Raw genomic sequence first — 21,937 nt, forward strand, 5'->3', positions numbered from 1 at the left:
TCTTCCAAGTGTTGCTAAGTGCATAGCCGTTGTCTCTATTAAAGTTATTATCGCTAAGTCTAATTTCGACTGCTTCCCGGATCACAGAGTCCCAGTAATTCGACATGGAGGTAGTGGTCGAAAGCTTGGAGATTTATCCTGATTTGACGCGGCATGTACACCGAGAGATTTTTACTCAAGAAATACGTCGCGAAAGACTTCGTAGCCATTACCACATCTAGTTTATAGTGCCTACATTACGAAAAAAATATTGAAATTTTTTTAAATTAAATTAACAAAGCGTTATTGTTGACAATCGCTACAAACACAAAAACAGACCTGATTTCAAATATATCGTAAAGACACTCAAATTAACTGTCTACACTATATCTACTTACGTTTTCAAAATAAAAAAGTAATTTTCAAACCCACAAATCAGTGCACAAACACCAAAAATCTTCTCTACTTTCCGCCAAAAACACACGCGCGGCAGTACATCCACACAGCTGATTGTCGAACTGGTTCAGTTCATCCTGCCATTTACGATCGCTATGAAGAACTACTAGCAGCTTAGCAGTTGAAGTAGAGTGTATACACTTAACAGCATAATGAATTTGTAACAAAATGTTGCTCAGTATAGGATACATCGAAGAAATCAAGTCTGTGGCTGATCAGCTACCCTATGCATTAAAGGGTTAATGTGCACTCCAAAAGACAGTGCTAGTCAGACATTTTTTTACGTTAAGGAACAATACCAGCCTTGAGAGATGTGATAAGTGTCAGAAAAAAGCGTATGACTGCCCGAGATCATTAGAACACTTTGCCACTTAGCCACTGAGATTAAATAATCTAGATTAGCATTCAGCTGGAATCTAGACGTAGCAGAGTGTCAGTAGGTGGCGGCTTCTACCTGGTGCTGCGTCCAGTGCGAAGTCCTGAGGTCGAACTGCCAGAGGCGCAGCGGCGAGCCGCGCAGGTCCAGGGCTGCCAACAGCTCGCGGCGGGTGTCGCACCACGCTATGGGCTGCGCGCCTGGCACCCCGGAGCGCTCCTGGCTGTCGAAGTCCGGGCAGAAGGCCTGCTGCTGCTGCTGGGGCTGCGGGGGCCGCGGCAGTGGGGCGGGAGCCGCCTCGGGGCGCTGGTGGTGCGCGCACGGCGGGGGCTCGTCCTCGTCAGAGAACTCGCAGTCCGCGGGTGTGGTGGCAGCCGTGCTCAGCCGCGTAGCGGTGGCCGCGCTGGAAGATGTCGCCGTGGTAGCGCCTCTGGACACGCTGCTGGGCCTGTGTGTACGGAGAAACATCTAAGCATCTGTGGCAGGCTTTTCCATTTCGAGTGCCCATACACGATGCGCGAAAACCATACATCTATGCACCAGAGTCCCAAGCGTGCATATCTGTGACTACAGGCTGGCTCGCATAGACCTATTATACCATCCACGCGTGATATTTCCGGCGCACATGCGTAGCAGACGGTAATAAAGCGCGAAACGCAAATAGGACAGTCTGATCGCTTGTAAAGTCATTCGTTCTACCGTGAGAAACACAAGGGGGACCGTATGACGTATTGGAACTTCATACGTTCAAATTATTTATGTGAGCTCAAGGTTCCTGTATAATAAGAAATTGTTTTTTATCATTATTTATTAAGTAACTGTTGTTCTCTTATGTAGGTTACCACTGTTCTGAATTACAGACTCAACAGTTACTTTTATCTTACGACACTTGGTTACACAGGTACACGTATATCTAAATTTACATTTATACAGCATTTTGCGCATCGGGGACCCACTTGTTTTTTGAGCTATTGCCCTGGCAGTGACAGTAAATCTTCGGATTTGGGCAGAACGACGATGAAAACGATAAGTCAGATGTTGTTGAGTTTGACCCTGGCTGAAAAGAAGGGCTGAAGGCAGGGGATTATATTCACTACTTAAGAAAGATCTGAGGTCCGAACATCCGCAAGAATTTCGGAGCTTCGCGAGGATGGACATGGCCTGCTTCGAGAAACAGCTGTGTACGACAGAAGATGGGACTAGTAAGTGTGGCACAGTCATGAGGAAGGCTGTCTCATATTCTCTAAAGTAAGAACTAAATCATATCTTTATACGTTTTGAGATCATACCAGCCTAGATCACTAATAAAATACCAGTAAATGCCCTGTTATGATGCAGGCTGGTTGGAACATTACGTTTCCTGGTGACTGGGGTATCTTTTACGAGCCTGGCTTTCAGCCACAGAATTTCTTGTGGATGTATGCATTGCAATTTGCAACACTTTAAAGGACCAAAAAGGAGTACTTGTGCTACTTTTCCAAGTTTGTATATATCTGTTACTCAGAGTTTTGCAGTCGTCATCTATCGCACTGGGCCAACTCCACGGACTTTCTCTCCTATCATTACCAGTTTCTCTTTCCTAGCATGCTAAAATAAAGCAAGAGATGCAATCAAATCAAACATGAACTTACGTAAGCTAAGGCATTACCATACAAATTGAAAATCACTGTGTAACGTTATAAGCATTCTACTCAGAAAGATACTCAGTTGTTTTCTGCATTTATGAAAACCTATTTACTCAAATATGTGGAAAATCCCCAACACGAAAATCTGAAATTAGCAACTAGCCACCTAACAATAAGCAAATAACAAGCAGAAAGCACTGAGGTAGCCCCTTCTGCACGAGTTATCGCTGCCTAGTACGCATGCGCGGATTGACGGCAGTTTGGAACTGCTCTGTACTCTGGCACACACATAATGTGTCTGCAAATTTTCGTAGTTTCACCCATTCTACCACCAGATGGCTGTCGCGCAAGACCAGTGCCGTTCACGGCGGATTGTCGTGTAATACTCCAGTGGGAAGCCCATGGTCAAAGGCATGCAGGGGAGGGCAAATAGCTGATGCATGGCGGTAGGGCTGCTGGGCGGTAGTCTATATGACTGTACTGAACTGTCCGAGCATACACAGGTACAGCGCGAGCAAAATGCCGTGGCCGCTAGATTCACTGTCGGCTGGGGAAGTGCGGGGACAGTGGCAGTGGTGGGGGTCACTCAGAGCGCTGTAGGGGATTTGCTGAGCGCTGGAGGGGAAAAGACCGTTCTAAACTGTAGCCTACCCTCACATTTATTCTGTAAATATTAATTTCGCCCCCTCCACATCAACACTTGTATGGTGACCATTCAACAAGATCTACTGTCACCTCTGCTTTAGTTCGCATCTAAAAAGAATTCCACCGAAAATGCAACGATTTATTTTCGCCTGGCTTGTTAACCATTTGTAACTATCAGAGAAGCGTCATGAGTGACGAATTTTGAGTAAAACCTACACATTTCTGTGGTTGCCAAGTCAAAATTAGCTTCTTTTGCCAAAACACAACGGAGTTTACACTGTCCCATCTCACTAACATATCGTGCAGACGCAGTTGCTAGAGATTTCTGAAACCATGCTTTATTAAGTGAGGAAATGAGGAAAAGTAAGGTCACTAGTTTGTGAAAAAACACATCCTCTGTATAAAATAAACGTGTAATGTTTTTACTTATGTTGTTCCGAAACCCATAGCATTTCTCGTTTCGACAGCTATCGATGGCACTTAAAAATTACATTCTTTCACCGAAAAATTCCGTAGTTATTGGAATAACACGGTAGATGGTGACGTTTTACATAATAACAAAATTTGTAAAATACTCTCCTCTTTGTGTGTTATCAGTTGCCAAAACGTCATTTCGATATCTGAAACCGGTTATGAAATATGAAGAATGTTGTGGATATTTCACTCTGGCTTTACCGCTGGAGCGACACGGTCGCTAATGACTGTGGTAGATCAGATCAGTTTTCTCGAGATTGGTGATAGATACTCAAGTCTAAAGAAATATTCAATATTTTTGCTAAATTTCATACGCAACAATATACTGTGTAATATGCACGAAACGCAAAATCATAGCGACCTCTATTTTTCATTGCACACTTTTCCGAATTGCGCACAGTGTCTTACGTTCACGGAAATATCACAGTAACTATGATCATTAACGAAATGATGGGCACATTATTATCAGCCTGACATATAATGCTATAATTAAAGTAAAAATGAAACTTTTTACGGAATAGTTCCTCCCCTTACAAACTAACGAATGAACCCACCCAGCGATTTGGACGAAAACTGGTCACTGCGAATCGGCCGCCGTATCTTGCACAGGATGTACTGGTGGCCATGTGGCTCGCCTAGAATACATGTAATACCACTGCTTGGCGGGTAGCCTAAACTAGGTCCAAATGGCTCTGAGCACTATGGGACTTAACTACTGAGGTCATCAGTCCCCTAGAACTTAGAACTACTGAAACCTAAATAACCTACGGACATCACACACATCCATGCCCAAGGCAGTATTCGAACCTGCGACCGTAGCGGTCGCGCGGTTCCAGACTGCAGCGCCTAGAACCGCTCGGCACACGAGCCGGCCCTACACTAGGTGCGCCTGCCTGAGAGCGAGCTGAAGTGTGCACAGGCCACCCGTTCATGACATGGCAGCATTACAGAAGCCAAATGCAGACTCAACATATGGAGGATATCATGAACCATCATCTAAGTATGGAAAAGCCAACTGTGGTAGTGGTGTCTACGCATCGCCCCAGAGGTTCTGCGAATCACCGACGCCGCTTATTTGAAGGGTGAATTAGAATAGAGAGGTCGAGAATACTGCTGTCAGCGGCCCACCTAGCCCATCAAACAAGATGGTAGTCATTAAAAATTTTCCGTTCACACCATTTTTGGCACCCAACATGGAGCGATCTCATCAGTAATTTACATGCTGTGTGATATCGCAAACAATTATTTCAATTTACTACATTTTTTGGCTTCCAGCGTGAGGTGGTCCCATTGGTACTTTTCATGTCACACGATGTCACGAACAATTTCTCGATTCACTACAACAGCGATCCTATCAAATAAATTGGTTTCAATGGAAGAATACAGTACAAAACAATCGATTTCATGCAAGTCAAGGCTTTCTCCTGCCAGTGAACGCAGGTCCATCTCGACTGCTTTGTGAACATTGCGAAGTGGACTACGTGCAGTTGACATTTGTAGTAGATTACCTTGCCAAAGGACGTTATTCAAACAGCCAAAAATTACAGAAATTGTTCATTATGAGAGTGGAGGCGAGGCGGGTAGTGTGGTCTGACGAGGCGCTGTTATCCTCTTTTCAGATGACGCAAGGCGTTGAGTGCACCCACGCCCAACGAGGTGTTGAACACACAGTTCGTGGAGGGCGTAATTCATGTCGGAGACTGTTCTACTTCTTGTAATGAACTTGATGATAGAGGTGTGGCCGCCCCATCCACCGTCACAGGCCCCCTCTGAGGGAGGCAGGTAGGTACCGACTGACCGAAGTCAAACCTCCCCGTCTCTGGGACATGTATGTCATAAAGTTGTTCTGCACTTTCTAGGAGAAGGGACGTGTTATCAGATAAAGGGGCGGAAGGGACAATTGGACGTCCCTAGAAGATGTGACACGCCACTGAGACGATATGCAGTTTGCCGGTTGCTGTGAATGCTTCTTAGCGTTTTCGTGTGCTCTCTTGCCGAAAGGTGTATGGGAACGTTAGCAGACGAGGTGAAAGAGGAGGAGGTGGTGGTACACAGGATATTTACTCTTAACAGGCGGTCTGTGGTTTGGCCAGTGAAGGAATTCCGCCCACAATAAAGTCTGTGTGAGTTCTTCCTTTCTGACTGTGAACATGTCCAGGGAAAGAACCTCTCGACAATGTAAAAATATCTTCCTGATGGGCACATGTTGGCAAGATGGAAAAGAAGACACTTGTGATCGAAACAGCAACAGCGATATTTCCTGATGAGCTACAGCTCCCTTCCTCACTTATCTAATTCCTCCTTAGAGTTCCGTTTGTCTCACAGCAACAACTCTTTAAACATCCTTGTAACGAACCTGAGAACTTTGTAATCCATAACTGTCAAATTATTATTGCATTCTTCCTGAATAGAAGTAATTTTCAAATTTTATTGCAATAACCGTGATACAAAGGCATCTTGTGTGTCAAAATAAATATATTATTACTAATCTCGTTAATAAAAGTATCTAAAATTTCAACAACTGTCTTCATTATAAGTGTTGTGTGAACACTCCCGTCTAGGCAATATTCGTTCACATGGCAGAACGCCAGCGTTTTTCTCTACTAAAGCACCCTAACGCACCTTAGCTGGTGCGCTACATTCCTCCACGTTAATATAATATAAAATGTTTGCGCGTATTTGGAACCGTGGAACAAATCTAGCAATCAACATTCCGACAATCTGCTAGGTCTACAAGATCTAATCATCAAGACTGGCTTTGATGCATATGGCATACCTGAGAAACTTGTGGACTTCCTCTCTAGCCGTCATCTAAGCTAGAGACTGTGTTACACGGAATTAGCGTGATGACTCCTGGGAGTCACTATTTCTTTCTTCGGTGTGCGATTGAAGCCAGCACTAGTGTTCGACAATAGGAAGTGAACTGCAAAAGAATTCTGTTACAGTCGAATCTGTATTTCAGTCCATCTCCATGTAACTAGGACTATCGCAGAAGCAGCCTTTGAACTATACATACGCCGCTACCTTTAGGGGAAGAGCGCGGGAGGCACATTCGAGACCTATATTCGGGTGAGTTCAGACTCGGGTGGTGGTTCCCAACAGCGGATGGTGTCCAGCATCGAAGCCGATCGACTGAAGGGAGTGTACTCGTAATACGACTAAGCGAGTACATGGAATTCACAGCTGGGTAAGACTTCTTCCATTTCTGGTGGAAAATACACTGTATTGAATTATATGAGCCAGTGGCCTTCACAAAAGAAAACGAAGTAAATATTTCAGAATTCAAATCAAGAACAGCTGACAACATGAGTAACGTAGAAGTAGATATCCTCGGAGTAGTGAAGTAACTTAAATTACTTAATAAAAGCAAGTCTTCTGGTCCAGACTATACCGATTAGATTTCTTTCAGAGTATGCTGATGCAATTGCTGCGTACTTAATAACCACATACACCCGTTCGCTCTACGAAAGATCCGTACCCAAAGACTGGAAAGTTGCACAGGTCACACCAATATTCAAGAAAGGTAGTACGAGTAATCGACTAAATTACAGGCCCATATCATTAACGTCGATATGCAGTACGATTTTGGAATATATATTTTGTTCTAATATTATGAATCACCTCCAAGAAAACGGTCAATTGACGCACAGTCAACATGGATTTAGAAAATATCGTTCTTGTGAAACACAACTAGCTGTTTACTCGCACGAAGTGTTGAGTGCTATTGATAAAGGATTTCCGGAAATCTTTTGACACTGCACCACACAAGCGGCTTGTATAGCGAAATTGCGTGCTCATGGAATATCGCCTCAGTTATATGGTTGGGTTCGTGGTTTCCTGTCAGAGAGGTCACCGTTCGTAGAGCTGACGGAAAGTCATCGAGTAAAACACAAGTGATTTCTGGCGTTCCCCAAGGTAACGTTATAGGCCCTTTGCTGCTCCTTATATATATAAACGATTTGGAAGATAATATGAGCAGCCGTCTTAGAGTGTTTGCAGATGACTCTGTCGTTTATCGACTAGTAAAGTCATCAGAAGATCAAAACAAATTGCAAAACGATTTATGAAAGATATCTGTATGGCGCGAAAATTGGCAATTGGCCCTAAATAACCAAAAGTGTGCGGTCATCCACATGAGTGCTAAAAGGAATCGGTTAAACTACGGTTACAAGGTAAATCAGTCAAATCTAAAGGCCGTAAATCCTACTAAATACCTAGGAATTACAATTAAGAACAACTGAAATTGGAAGGAACACAAACAAAAATCTTATGGAGGAAGGCTAACCAAAGACTGCGATTTATTGGCAGGACACTTAGAAAATGTAACAGATGTACAAGGTAGACTGCCTACACTACGCTTGTCCGTCCTCCTTTAGAATACTGCTGCGTTGTGTGGGATCCTTACCAGATAGTATTGACGGAATACGACGAAAAAGTTCAAAGAAGGGTAGAGAGTGTCACTGAAATTATACAGGATTTCGGATGGACATCATTTAAACGAAGGCGTTTTTTCTTGCGGAACAATCTTCTCACGAAATTCCAATCAACAACTTTCTCCTCCTAATGCGAAAATATTTTGTTGAGGCCGACCTACATAGAGAGAAACGATCACTATGGTAAAATACGGGAAAGCAGAGCTCGTACGGAAAGATATAGGTGTTCGTTCTCCCCGAACGCTGTACGAGATTGGAATAATAGAGAATTGTGAAGGTCGTTCGATGAACCCTCTGCCAGACGCTTAAATGTGATTTGCACAGTATCCACATAGATGTAGATGTAGGTGTAGATGGAAAGCTGAAACTTTCAGTCGGTCTACAAGGCACTCTGTGGTAGTGCAACAGACAGAAAACTGCCCACACGTACACCAATACCAATCTGCCACAGAATTTTTAATTTGTCGCTGTTAATACAACAGAATTTTTCAAGCACTACAACCTAGTTGCAATAATATCGATATGTTACTGCGATAAATAAATACGACACTCAACCAAAGAAAAGAATTGGAAAAATAGCTGGACAGTGCGTCTCGAAGTCTGTAATCAGATCTTCAGATGCTGATTGTTGTATCGACTGGCGTATTCCTTTTAGCCGGTTTTATGTCGTCTCGTTGCCTCTGTGGAGCTGTACCATGAGAAGCAAGGAGACGATGTTGGTTGGTGGCGGGTACCCTCGTTCTATAACAAAAAAAGCACGCAATTAATAACTGGATTCATAAACAAAGAGCTACCTAACTTTAAGTTTGCATGTGATGTGGTACAAGCTGTCTTCTGTATAGTCCACGTAGCCTCAATGCTGTTGAAGTAGAAGTCTGCTATGTTCACTATAAGGTTGATATGTGCTGCCTGCTAAAGGCTAAGTCTGCAGTTCTGTCGCGGTGACACACTGGAACTCCACAACGTACAGGCTCGAACTAACTGGCTAAACTAGCCCTCCAGTCCACGGCGGCGATCCTAAATACTGCCGGCTGAGAGGGCGTTGGCGGCGCGTTTCTAGCGAGTCTTGTCATTGGCCTCTATCAATATTCTCGTGACCCCTATGCCGCATGGTGTGCTGGCGCCAGCATACGCCAGCACACCGACCTATTTCAATGTTAGGTCTAGATCGTGATTTGGCCTATTACGAATAGATTTCTAATCTAGTATGCTTATTACAAGATATCTACATCTATGGAGGAAGCGCATTACTTCGAACGTTTAAATCTACATTTTGGTGTTCCTTTAGCGGCACAGCGCTTAGTACATACAGGTTGACAATTATTTAAGTGTATGAAATAGAATCCTAATAACTTCTGAACGGTTTACGTTAGGACGCTGACCGCAGGGCATGATGGGTTTTAGTATGGTTTGGTTTAGCGACGAAGCCCTCTTTAATTTGAATGAGTTCATCAATAAGCAAAGTTGGACCATTTGGGAGACTGAGAATCCACATTTCGCGATCGAGACATATCTTCACCTTCAACGGGTTTCTGTGTGGTGAGCAATGTCCAGTTACGGAATAATTGGTGTGATATTCCTTGGTGACACGGTGACTACCGAAAAGTGCATGAAGATTTTTGGAAGATTATTTCAACCCCACTATTCAAAGTGACCCTGATTTCGGCAAGATGTGACTCATACAAGACAGAGCTGGACCCATCGAAGCGGGAGAGTGCTTGAGGTCCTGGAGGAACACTTTGGGGACCTCATTCTGACTCTGGGGTATCCAGAGGTCACAGGCATGGGCCTTGATTGGCAGCCATTTTCTCCAGATCTGAACACATCTGATTCATTTTTGTGGGGCTATATTAAAGACAAGGTGTGCAGAAATAACGCCAAAAGAATTACTGAACTGAAAACATCCATTTCGGAGGTCATCGACAGCGTCGATGTTCCGACACTTCAGCGGTTCACGCAGAATTTCGCTATTCGTCTGCGCCACATCATCGCCAATGATGGCAGACATGTCGAACATGTAGTATCCTAAATCTGAATATCTGTAGTGCTTACATGTTGAATCAAGTATGTGCACGGAGTAGATTGTAAGTAATTTACGTTTTTTCCATGTATTTCAACAGCTGTCAGCCTGTATGTGCATTTTTTCCTACTTTGTAATTCATAAACATGTCGTACAGAGTTATGACAGGAACGCTCATTCGAAACGCGAAGGTCCAGTAAACATGGACTCTAAAATGTATATCTTAAGAGCTATGAGCACTTCTTCATCTTCGATACAGTGAAACAAATCTCTTCTGTCGCAAGCTCTTTGCTTTCCATATTTAGCTATGTTTGGACCCAAACAAGAAAAAATGTCGAGTAAGTATGGTCTCTGAAGAGCATGCTTCAACAGCTACTGTCTTTCACAGTATCGAAGATGAACGAGTGCTCATAGTTCTTAAGATACGCCCATTAGGGCCCTTGTTTACAGGACTTTTTTTTTTCCTATTTTGGTCCACACTGTCTCCTCCTGAAACAAAGTAGCTTGCAGTAGAAAATGTTCACTGTTAGAGGTATCAAGACACTTGTCGCTTACAACTTCCTACTCTCTCGTTTCCAGACCAAGATTCGTTCCACCATGTTGATACATTTACCCTTCTTGAACATCCCTGCAAGTTGGTAACATCATTATCGAATCACACTGTAGACACAGCTGCCAATGCATTCATTTTTGTCAATTATGGAAACTTTACATAACGAAAGGTCGAGTTTCATGTTGTTATGTACAAAGTAGCTCATCTATTTCCGAATGCAATTCCAGGGAAACAGATTTTTCTGCGTGTACAGAAAAATATCAGACATAAATTAATGTAAATCATGTACTTAAGAATTCTGTGTTAATGCCGATCATGGAGCTTACTGAATTTATTTTATTTTATCGTATGGTTAAGGCCCCCCGTTGGGCAGACCGTTCGCCGGGTGCCGATCTTTCAAACTGACGCCACTTCGGCGACCAGCCGATGAGGATGATAGGATGATGATGAGGACAGCACAACACCCAGTCCCCGGGTGGAGAAAATTCCCCGACCCAGCCGGGAATCGAACCCGGGCCAGATGATTGACAATCCGTCACGCTGACCATTCAGCGACCGGGGATGGACAGCTTATCGAATGCTACACCATGAAAAATGCTACAGCAGAAAAACATCAGACAGAAATTGCTGATTAATGTAAATATATACTTAAGAAGTCTATGTTAATGCAGATCACAGAGCTTATCGAATGCTCCACCACGAAAACCAGTGTACTTCAGTAGTCTTGCAACAGATTAAACGTTAAAATCCCAAACACGTAGGAGCGTAGTTTGAGAGCAGCAAGTAATGGCCATCCGGCGACTGCCTGGTGCCTTCCTCAGTTAGAGGATTTCAGAAAGAAACGTAGGTCCCTTCCCGAGAATGCTCCTGAATGCCACTGTGACCGTTGCTACTGTGAGCTCGGAGCGGCTGATTACCACCACCTGCGACGGCGCCTGAAATTAGCGGACTTCTTTCTGAATGGATTGCCTGGAACGCGTGCCTGCGTCCCTGGCGGACTGTAATTTTCCTCTGAAAGGACCGCAGCAGCGCTCCTGGGAAATGCAGCCGCGGCGTCTCATTTCCACCACTCTGTTCCGGCACAACTCCCCGTTACCACTGGCCGCAGAAAATTCACCCTCGGCTTCTCCCCTGCCCGTTATACATATTATCACAACTATTATTCTCCTCTCTGGGCCTCGCGAACGCCACCATTGCGCAAGCAGAGAGAAATTTGTTTCGAGTGCTTTCTCCGCCAACGTTCGTATTCATCGTTAACACAGCTCAACAAAGACATTTAACTAGGGCAGAGAAGTTTAAACTCGCATCGGAAATTCATTACTTTAGGTACTGTAACTGACGTATCCAGAATGAGTTTTTCACTCCAGCAAAGTGCGTGCCAGTTTGAAACTTTCAGGTAAGTTGAAACTGACTGCCGAACTGACAAGGAGACCATAATACGTGTTAACCACGGATTTTGAGGAGTATTAGGTGTGTTGTAGAGGGAAACGTTCTGAGCACATGGGCAATGGCTTTCCATGCGGTGGCCCCTAATTTCCGAGAAAATCGATGTTTATGATTTATGCGTACGTCCTATATCCGTGACGTTGAGTATGTCTCGACCGAGCGAGCTTTGTGCGGAAACTAGCAAGGTTCATGACTATTACGCTGCCGGTACGCGCTCAAACCCTGCCCGAGGACCTTCTTCTTCCTTTTTCATTTCAATTTTGTGGTACAGAGTATTATTAAATAGTATATGCCATGCAAAATTCTTCAAAAATAGAAATTTTTGCCTCAGTAACTTCATTAATAAGTCAGTCATACAGCAAACTTTCGTCAAACGTCTCTCCGTGTTTTTCAGACTTGATTACAGAATCGTCTTATTCGCTGTCGCCTGTATCGCTTGCTGTGCTATTTGTCGTAGAAGCAACCGAAAGAAGCAACCGAAACAAATTCGTTGAGCACCAAGCACATTTGATGAAAGCAACTGCGTTGGAGGCACACGGATGTTTCAGAAGACATAGAAGCAATACCAGACAACAGTCCGCTTACATTCAAAAAATTGTTCTTTCTTCAAACAGCTTCGACGCTAATCACGGGCATTTCATCATTCCTGTGGAATCAGGTGCACTAAATTAAACTACAATTAAGGAAAATGCACTTATAGAATCTTCCCTCGAAGCCCTTTCCATATTAGTCTTCAGCGAGTCGAAAGAGTTTTGAAATATATATATACATATATATACTTTTTTTACTAGACTCAACTCCTTTAACTGTTCCAGACCTCACGCCAGCTTGCGTGAGCTTAAACGCGTGCCTTTCGGCTATCTCATATTGGCCATATATATATGGGGTGGGGAGTCGGAATTTTAATCTATTTTAATCTGCCTGTAAAAATAAACATCACAGGATTGGCAAAGTCGAGTACATTTGGGTGGGGTAATCTTTAAGATGCATGCTTCTCTTTGATCTAGAATCGTTCGACTGTAAAGTGTCGAATCAGTCTGCCCACCACACGAATCAATAACGTAAGGAAATTTTTCTTATCCCACATATGGCAGAATGATAGATATCAAAATTTCATTGTGCAGCGTGTTGTGACTTGGCAAGACAGCAAAGCCAATATGAGATAGCCGAAAGGCACGCGTTTAAGCTCACGCAGGCTGGCGTGAGGTCTGGAACAGTTAAAGGAGTTGAGTCTAGTAAAAAAAGTACGTAGCTTCTGGAATACTTAACTTTAATCCATAATTGGTGAACATCGGTCTGACGGTACATGCACCACAAGATAAATAGCAAATGATAATGGCGCCTTGCTAGGTCGTAGCAAATGACGTAGCTGAAGGCTATGCTAACTATCGTCTCGGCAAATGAGAACGTAATTTGTCAGTGAACCATCGCTAGCAAAGTCGGCTGTACAACTGGGGCGAGTGCTAGGAAGTCTCTCTAGACCTGCCGTGTGGCGGCGCTCGGTCTGCAATCACTGATAGTGGCGACACGCGGGTCCGACGTATACTACCGGACAGCGGCCGATTTAAGGGCTACCACCTAGCAAGTGTGATGTCTGGCGGTGACACCACACAGCGCGTTCGTGAACTTCCCTGATTTCGTGCAGTTGACAACTACAATTATTTTAATTCATGAGTCATGTCGTCAACCCTTTATTAAACATTCCGACAAAATTTCCGAGTTTCTTCTTGCATACATTGCACAACTTTTGTATTGATTAAAACTTTTTTGAACCAGATAAATTTTATTCCTCTACGGGAATGAGGAATAAAATTTAGATTCTGACATGACTCTGTTCCTCCCAAAATCTAACAAATAGCAAAACATAATAAGATATTAAGTGCTGTTTCTATTCACCCCTCTCTGTGGGGTTAATAGAGATACGAAGTTTTTATTTTTTTTTTTGTTAAAAAAGAATGAGCTAGGTCCCAAATCTAATTATAAATTTAATCTGAGGCACAAGATCTATAGCCCCCCGTAATCTTGATTTTCATATTTCTTCTTCAAATTGCCAATTTTTTCCATAAAAGTTGAAAACTGTTTCTTTGCACCCCATTTTACAGAATAAATGCTGATATTTTTGCTGAATTTTTAGAATGAACTTACTGATAACAACCCATTTTCTAACTTGTAAGCTCCACTTCTACACGATGAATAGATAGTGACGAAATATGTATTTCTCTGCAAAGGAAGACGAATTGTACTCCACATTTGGACTTTCTAGCTACTGAATCTGGAAAATTTCGATTATAATAATGTTCCATTAGTAATGACTCTGTCCGCCTGCTTAGCAGGGTGGTAACTTGCTTGCCTCCCATGCACTGGGCCTGGGTTCGATATCCAGCCTGGTTGGAGATTCTCTCCGCTTTGGGACTGGGTGTTATCCTCATCATCGGCCGCAAGTTGCCCAATGTGGTGCCGTCTGAAACAATACTTGTACTTGGCGGCCGAACTGGACTAGGACATCTCTGCCAATAATGCCACACGATCATTTCATTTTCATTTTTCAATAATGACTCTGAAGCCTTTTACTGAATGTACATCATCTAGGAGGGTGGCATAAAAATTACGTACTTGTTCAATGATATGTCTTGTTGAACAGTCTTGTACTTCTGAGTTCACTAAAATGTGTACAAAAATTGTACTCTCTGTTTATCAAAAGAATTACGAAGGTTGAAAGCCATCTGTTAGAAAAGTCTTTCACATTATTTATCCCTATATGAGTTTCAAATAACTAGTGTGCCAAAAATACCTTTCAGTGGTTTCATCTACTGGGGAACTCGCATCTTTGGCCCCACAGTGAAGCGTATCTTCATGCCCTGCCGACTAACCAGGTGTTTAGGCGGTTAGGTTTTGAATTCGCCCATATGGATGCGAAACAAAGCACTCTTACTCTAAAGCTGGACTCTTAACGTTCGCAATTGCCCTGGTTCTTCACGTGGTCGGTGCCTTCAGAAGCTAACTTTCTGCAAGATAAGTTCATACGTCAGCTAGCGTCTTTATTATTACAGAGCTGGGTGTTTCTAAGCTGCAGTATTCAGGATTCGTTGCGAGAGCGTTGCTTGCTAGCACTGCAATGGTGTAATTCTATATTACATGATTTTTCAATTTCGCAGGTGTGTTCCCACTGTACGCGGTGCTTGATATCTTTGTTCCGATAGAGGCTTTGTCTACTATAAGAAGGAGTGCTGAAAAGTGTTGCCTCTGAATTCTTTAAGTGAAAACTCTTATAGCTATTTAAATAAAACTAACTTTATTAACATTTACATCGTTATTCGTCATGTCTACATATTTGTTTCTCAACATAGACACCCTGGCGACGAAAACATTTGTCCCAATAACAGACCAGTTTGTTGATACCGTCGCTGCAGTATGTATGACTTTGTTGACGGAGGCCACGAACACACCTCTGCTTGCACCGCTTAATCGCTGTGAAAGTGAAATCGTCGAATGTGTTTAAGTTTTGGAAGCAAATGTCAACCCAGGTGGGTTCAGTCGGGAAAGTATGGTGGATGATCGATGAAGTTGTAGAATATGTTGCAGTGCTCGTGTATGGTGTGGCATTGCCATGCTGAAGGAGAGTGTGTTCCATGTGTGGACGAACTCTTCGAATTCGAAACTCGATTACAGCAAGCTGTTTCTCACGCATCGACATAATTATCTTACACACCACCATGTTACAATCTACAATTCTGAGCCCTACAGCGGACAGAGAGCTGCAAGTATGTAGACATGAAGAATGAGGACGTAAAATGATTTGTTTTACTTAAAAATCTTTAAGAATTTTCACATAAACAATTCGGAGGCATTATTTTTCAGCACGCCCTCGTACAAGGATTAATATCGGTCTTTTATTGATTAATCTGTAGATATAGGTCGTATTTCAGGTTACGTCCTCAATCACTTCATAGTACTATGAGGATATGAGAATATGTAATATATAGTGCTCTTTGCTGTTTTTGAGAATATGTGGTATTGTTTTTCCAATGCTGGGACACATACGTGTCTATGAACTTCCATACTTCCTTATTGAATAATAATGAGAATTACTCTAAAGTCCATCGTTTATTATTTTCGTTCCGTAATCATTTCTAAACTTGAAGACTTTCAAGCTCAGTCCACATATCCACATATTCGCCCATGTTCGTGGCTGATATGAGCACAACTCACAAAAAACAATCTGCCTCTCTCGAAATTAATAGAGTGGTAAACTGTTTTCGGCAGATAGAGTATTCTCCTTCTTTTCATGCAAATTCCAGCCAGTATAATTTAGGTTTGATCTGCAGAGAACTGGAGACATGTGTCGTTCCTTTTGTGATTCACGCTTCTTTCGATCAGGTGGTAGGTAATGAAAGGTGCAGTGTATATCTTCACTACAGGTTTTTTCTCTACACGAGAAGACGCAGCTATACTTATAGGCCGTGTCAGAATTATTGAATGTCTTGATTGTAATTTTGCAGTCCTGTAACACATGTTAGAGGCCCCTTCATACACTATCAAGTTACATTAATGTGACTATGTGACAGAAGCCTCAATAATCACCTTTTGCAGTGCGAGACGTGCAGGAAGAGAATCATTGAGGTTGTGGAAGGCACCGACAAGGAGGCAGCGCCATGCCGACTCTTGTGGCGTGGCCAGCTGCGCTGGGTTTCACGTTTCAGAATCCATGAAACAGCCCGATCGATATAGTCCGACAGATTTTCGATTAAATCCGCACAGTTTAGTAGTCAGGAAGGACGGAAAACTCATCATAGTGCTCATCGAACTACACACATATACTGCGTGCTACCTTACACGTTGCATTGTCCTGCTGGTAGATACCATCGCGCCCAGGAGAAACAAACATCATGTAGAGGAGCAAATGGTCCACAAGGATAGATGCATACTTGTGTTGATCCACTGCGCCTTCCATAATGACGAGATAATCCAGGGAACACCACGAAAACATTCCACAGATCATAACGGTCTCTCCTCCTGCCTGGAGCCTTCAGACGATTGTTGCAGGGTGTTTCGTTTGAGACGTTGTAGAATGTAGGCCATACAAGCCAACGCCCATCTGTCCGATGGGGCACAAAACGTGATTCGACTGAAAAGGCCACCTATTGCCGCTCAGCGGTCGTCCAGTTACGTTACTGGCGAGCAGCGTCCACCCTTCGTCGCCGATGAACAGCAGTCAGCATGGGTGCATGATCCAGGTACCTGCTGCGAACGCCCATACTCAGCAATGTTCGATGAGCGGTCGTTGAGGAGAGACTTTCGGCTGTCCGCCGGTTCATCTGGCCGGTCAGCTGCTCAACAGTTGCACGTCTATTCGCCCGCACACACATCCGCAGCCATCGTTCACCCCAGTCGTCCATAGCCAGTGCTGCACCACAGTTGCCTCCGCGTCAGGTTTAGATAGCGCCATTTTGCGCTACACTTTAACCACGGCGGCACGCGAACAGTTTACAAACTTAGTCGTTTCGTAAATGCTTCCACCCTTGAAACGAAAGCCAATCATCGTTCCATTTTGGACGCGTAACTACATCGTCTGCACTGTTTTACCGCGTCGCTCTCACACGCTTTATGGACCTTCCACCACTATTGCTGCCACCTCCCGTCTGTGAGTGGTTGTTGCAAGTTTTCGACGAACGTAGGCGGCGGTCACATTAGTGTGACTGGATCGAGTATAACAGTGATGATGATGATGATGATGATGATGGTGATGAGGTCCCATACTTCGAGGAGCGTAGGGAACGATGCGGGAGAGCCGCACCGCCAACTAGGCAAGGTCATAGCTGAGGTGGTTTGCCATTGCCCTCCTCCGACCGTAATGGGGATTGTTGTGTTGGCAGAAGAGCCAACACCGTGTTACTAGTGGAGGCCGAAATAAACGCGTTTTAGCTCACGCAGGCTGGCGTGAGGAGGGAAGAACTATACTGACGTGAGGTCTGGAACATGACAAGGAATTAGAATTCAGAAAGCGGACGTAATTAGTTCGATACTTAACTTTAATCCATTAATGATGAACGTCGCTCTTGACGGTGCATGATTCACAATATTATCTGTTCAGAATACTTACAGTAACTGAATATGGCGCCTTGCTAGGTCGTAGCAAATGACGTAGCTGAAGGCTATGCTAAACTATCGTCTCGGCAAATGAGAGCGTATCTAGACAGTGAACCATCGCTAGCAAAGTCGGCTGTACAACTGGGGCGAGTGCTAGGGAGTCTAGAATAGACCTGCCGTGTGGCGGCGCTCGGTCTGCAATCACTGATAGTGGCGACACGCGGGTCCGACGTATACTAACGGACCGCGGCCGGTTTAAAGGCTACCACCTTGCAAGTGTGGTGTCTGGCGGTGACACCACAGGGATGAATGATGATGATGAAGACAACACAACGACACCCAGACATATCTAGGCAGGGAAAATCCCTGACACAAACGGGAATCGAATCCGGGACCCTGTACACAGGAAGCGCGAACGCTACCGCAAGATCACGGGCTGCGGACAGTATTACAGTATTTCTTGACGCAATAATTTACCAACAGCCGTATGTATTGTAGAAATTTATTTTATGAACTTATGTTCTACCAGTTTCGGAATTACATTGATGCCATCTTCAGGTCCCTGTACAATGAGTAGAACACATGTACTATTATAAAAAAATACAGACAATACGTTAACAATTGACAGGTATCATGTTAACCACGTAAGTGGCTCAAAAGGACATACAGTATATCATTAAAACTATATGTAACATTAGAATACATATGCTTCTGCCTACGTCACGCTGTTGTTAATAATTTTCACTGTTTACTCGAATATAGCATAACAGAACGTATGTATAAGTTTCTACAATACATACGTCTGTTGGTAAATTATTGCATCAAGAAATACATGCCAGCCGTTGTCCCACAGTCCATAATGGATCAAAAAAGATTAAGTATTACAGTAGCTAACAGTAAAACATCTGATTTTATTTATAGACATTAAGTCGTGGTCTGGCTGTGAGTGTAACTTCTAGGTTATGGATTTTTAATTAATGATTTTCCGTCATTAGTCACAATTCTTTTATCTTGTAATTATTATCTAACACATCCTTCCGAGCTAGAACTCCATTTTCAAGGACTGTACGGCTATAAATGGTGTTACGTCTGCTTCAGTTTTTCACCTACACTGAGAGAACGACAAAGTTGTTAGATTTAACGAAATGAACCGTACCTCAAATGGGACTAATGAGAGAATGCTACAGAAATGATGAAAATCAAAACTAGTGATATGTCTCCTGCATTTTACCGCGTAACATTCGTCTTCTACATTGGTCTTCTACATGTTTCTTGACATAATAGTCTCAAAGGAGGCAATTAATTAAATTTCTTTGTGCCTGTCACACTAATAAGTACCTATCATCTCATTCCAACTATCCCTGTCGTTCTCTCTCTCTGTCTCTGTCTCTCTCTCTCTCTCTTTCTCTCTCTCTCTCTCTCTCTCTCCTTCATACACACACACACACACACACACACACACACACACACACACACACAAACGCAAACTCTTCCTCTCTCCTCGCCCCTCCCTCTTACACGACCTCCGCGACGAACTCTATGTCAATCTGTACGCATTTTCATTTATATCAAGAAATATAAATTTCATATTTAGCAATAGAAACAATCAGTATTAAGTTACTCTCTATGTGAATAAGCATGACTAGTTTCATGCTGAATACATAATAATGTAAAGCTAAAATTTTTATTTGTGTGAATTCAATACTCCATCACATCACTGTAACACGGGTTATGTATGTAGCACTTGAGTAGTGCAGTACGGTTATAAGTATGTTAAATATTTTCAAAATGTAAGTGCAAAAGGGGAAGTTTTTCACCAACGCCAAACACGAATGTTATGCCGCTAAATAGGGTAAAACGTAATTAAACTTTATTTCCCTCATGTCTCTAGGATTCTGTCGTTGGTTCCATCTGACGTATTGTTCATTTCGTTGAATCTAACAACCGAGTCGTTCTATTAATGCTAGGTGAAAAACTAAAGCAGATGTAACGCCCGTTATATCCATACAGTCCTTAAAAATTGAAGTTGTAGCATTGAAACACCGTGGAAAATAATTTAAAAAATTTTTAAAAATCGTGACTGATGACAGAAAACTATTAATTAATCATCCTTAAGATAAAAGTATCTCACCAAAGGAAAACCAATTTTTGTCCGATTTGCAAAATCGTTTCGAGACTAAAATATAAATGCAACATCCAAAATCTGTTTCCGAAATTCGATTTTCGTCTCCCCAAAGTTGTGTTGCTCATAAACGATGGTAATGGGTGACGCATCCCTACAAGCAGCTCAGTTAGACGACACGTAAGGGAGCCCGTTGACCTGGAACGTATTCCGCGAGGGGAACAAACAGTTCTGCTAAGCTTCCCCGACTACCCTCTCCAGGGACGCATGGCAGTGTAGGTGCCTCGACCCATTTGCCCTCGTGGCCATCAGAGCGGCAGGTGGTCCCCGGCGGGTGGGCACGCTTTTATCACTTGCGAGGCTACCAAAGCTGCTCCGAAGCCTTATAAATCCCTCCCCAAATCCCAATGGCACGCACACGGCCATTGATCTCGCTTAGCGCCGAGCAACACGAGAAATTACCTCGGCTGGCATCCAACGCTGCCCAGCGGTCGACCATCCGTGGATGTGGTGGTGAAAACGCTGTAAGCAGCCACCAAAATGAAAACTTGCGAGTCGGTGCTTCCGTTCCCAACTTAATAAATAACAACAATTCACAAGAGCACAAAACAGCATCCAGCCACACTATGCAATACGGAAGTGACTAACATATCACGAGAGACGACCACCAGTATATGCGGACGCAGGGAGTATAGTGTTGCCAGTGTAGAGACAGTATCAGCAGAATGGGCGCGGTCAGGAGTGCTCAGTGGCTTCGAACGCTGGCTATTCACTGGAGGTCATCTGAGTGACAAAATGCTTCCAGAACGTTTCAACCCTTCTAAAGATGAGCAAGTCGGCTGTTGGTGATGTGACTGTCAAGTGCAATTGCGAAGGAACAGCCGCAATTAAACTAAGACCAGGCAGATCTCATGTGCACCGTCGATCATTGCGGACAATGCTTGTAAAAGACGTGAAATGAGCGGAAGGAATCCCTAGTGACTTCCAAACTTCTACCAACAGTCCAGCTAGCACAATGATCGTGCGTAAGGAGATCTCTTACAGGTGCCCGAGGAAATCGTTTCAGACATACCAGTTTCCAAAATCAACAGAATAAGACCTCACGGCATAGCATAAGTGAGGTCAATAAAACCACCCCTCCATATGGGCCGTCGATTCCCACACTTTTTCCGTTCGAAAACTACCGTTCGCAGTGCGATGAGGAGCAGGACCGTTCTCGACAACCTTTGGCACTGCTGAGACCCCCCGGACGATTCAATCCTTCTTTGAAGACATAGTATGCCTGCAGCACCAATGAACGAGATGGCACCCGTTTGAAATGTAATGTGATCGTACATTTTGCTCCAGTGTTCATGTTGGAACCACTAGGGCCATTCAAAACCACTGGACTTAACTCGAACGTGAACAGAAGCAGCAAAGAGTGTTCGTGATTTTTCTATACTCTTGTTTCACACCCTCCTGTGGCGAGATGATACATGGTGCGTCATTTATATTGGGTTGGTTCGTAAGTTCGTAGCGTCTTTCCACAAGTTTAATAAACGCAACACATACACATAACAGAGACATTAGTCATCAATAATACACACATCAAAAAAAAGTTTTGCATCACCTCAGCTCCGGTAGTTCCGGAACCTGCAGAAAAATTGGGATAGAGATCCAAATAAACATCATTTCTGACCTTTTTATTGTTCATGAAAGCCACACATTGCATGTTGTACCAC

At 43.4% G+C, this 21,937-nt stretch overlaps 1 protein-coding gene across 1 annotated transcript in view; it reads right to left on the bottom strand.

Moving 5' to 3' along the window:
- LOC124545757 overlaps positions 1-21,937 on the bottom strand; it is a 214,109-nt gene that overhangs the window by 50,150 nt on the left and 142,022 nt on the right. Inside the window, exon 6 of the mRNA XM_047124700.1 lies at positions 890-1,259. Within this exon, the coding sequence (XP_046980656.1) occupies positions 890-1,259 (370 nt within the window). The remainder of the gene's footprint in view (positions 1-889; positions 1,260-21,937) is intronic.

Source organism: Schistocerca americana, chromosome 8 (assembly GCF_021461395.2).
Source record: "Schistocerca americana isolate TAMUIC-IGC-003095 chromosome 8, iqSchAmer2.1, whole genome shotgun sequence".
In the NCBI taxonomy this organism is placed as follows: Eukaryota; Metazoa; Arthropoda; class Insecta; order Orthoptera; family Acrididae; genus Schistocerca; species Schistocerca americana.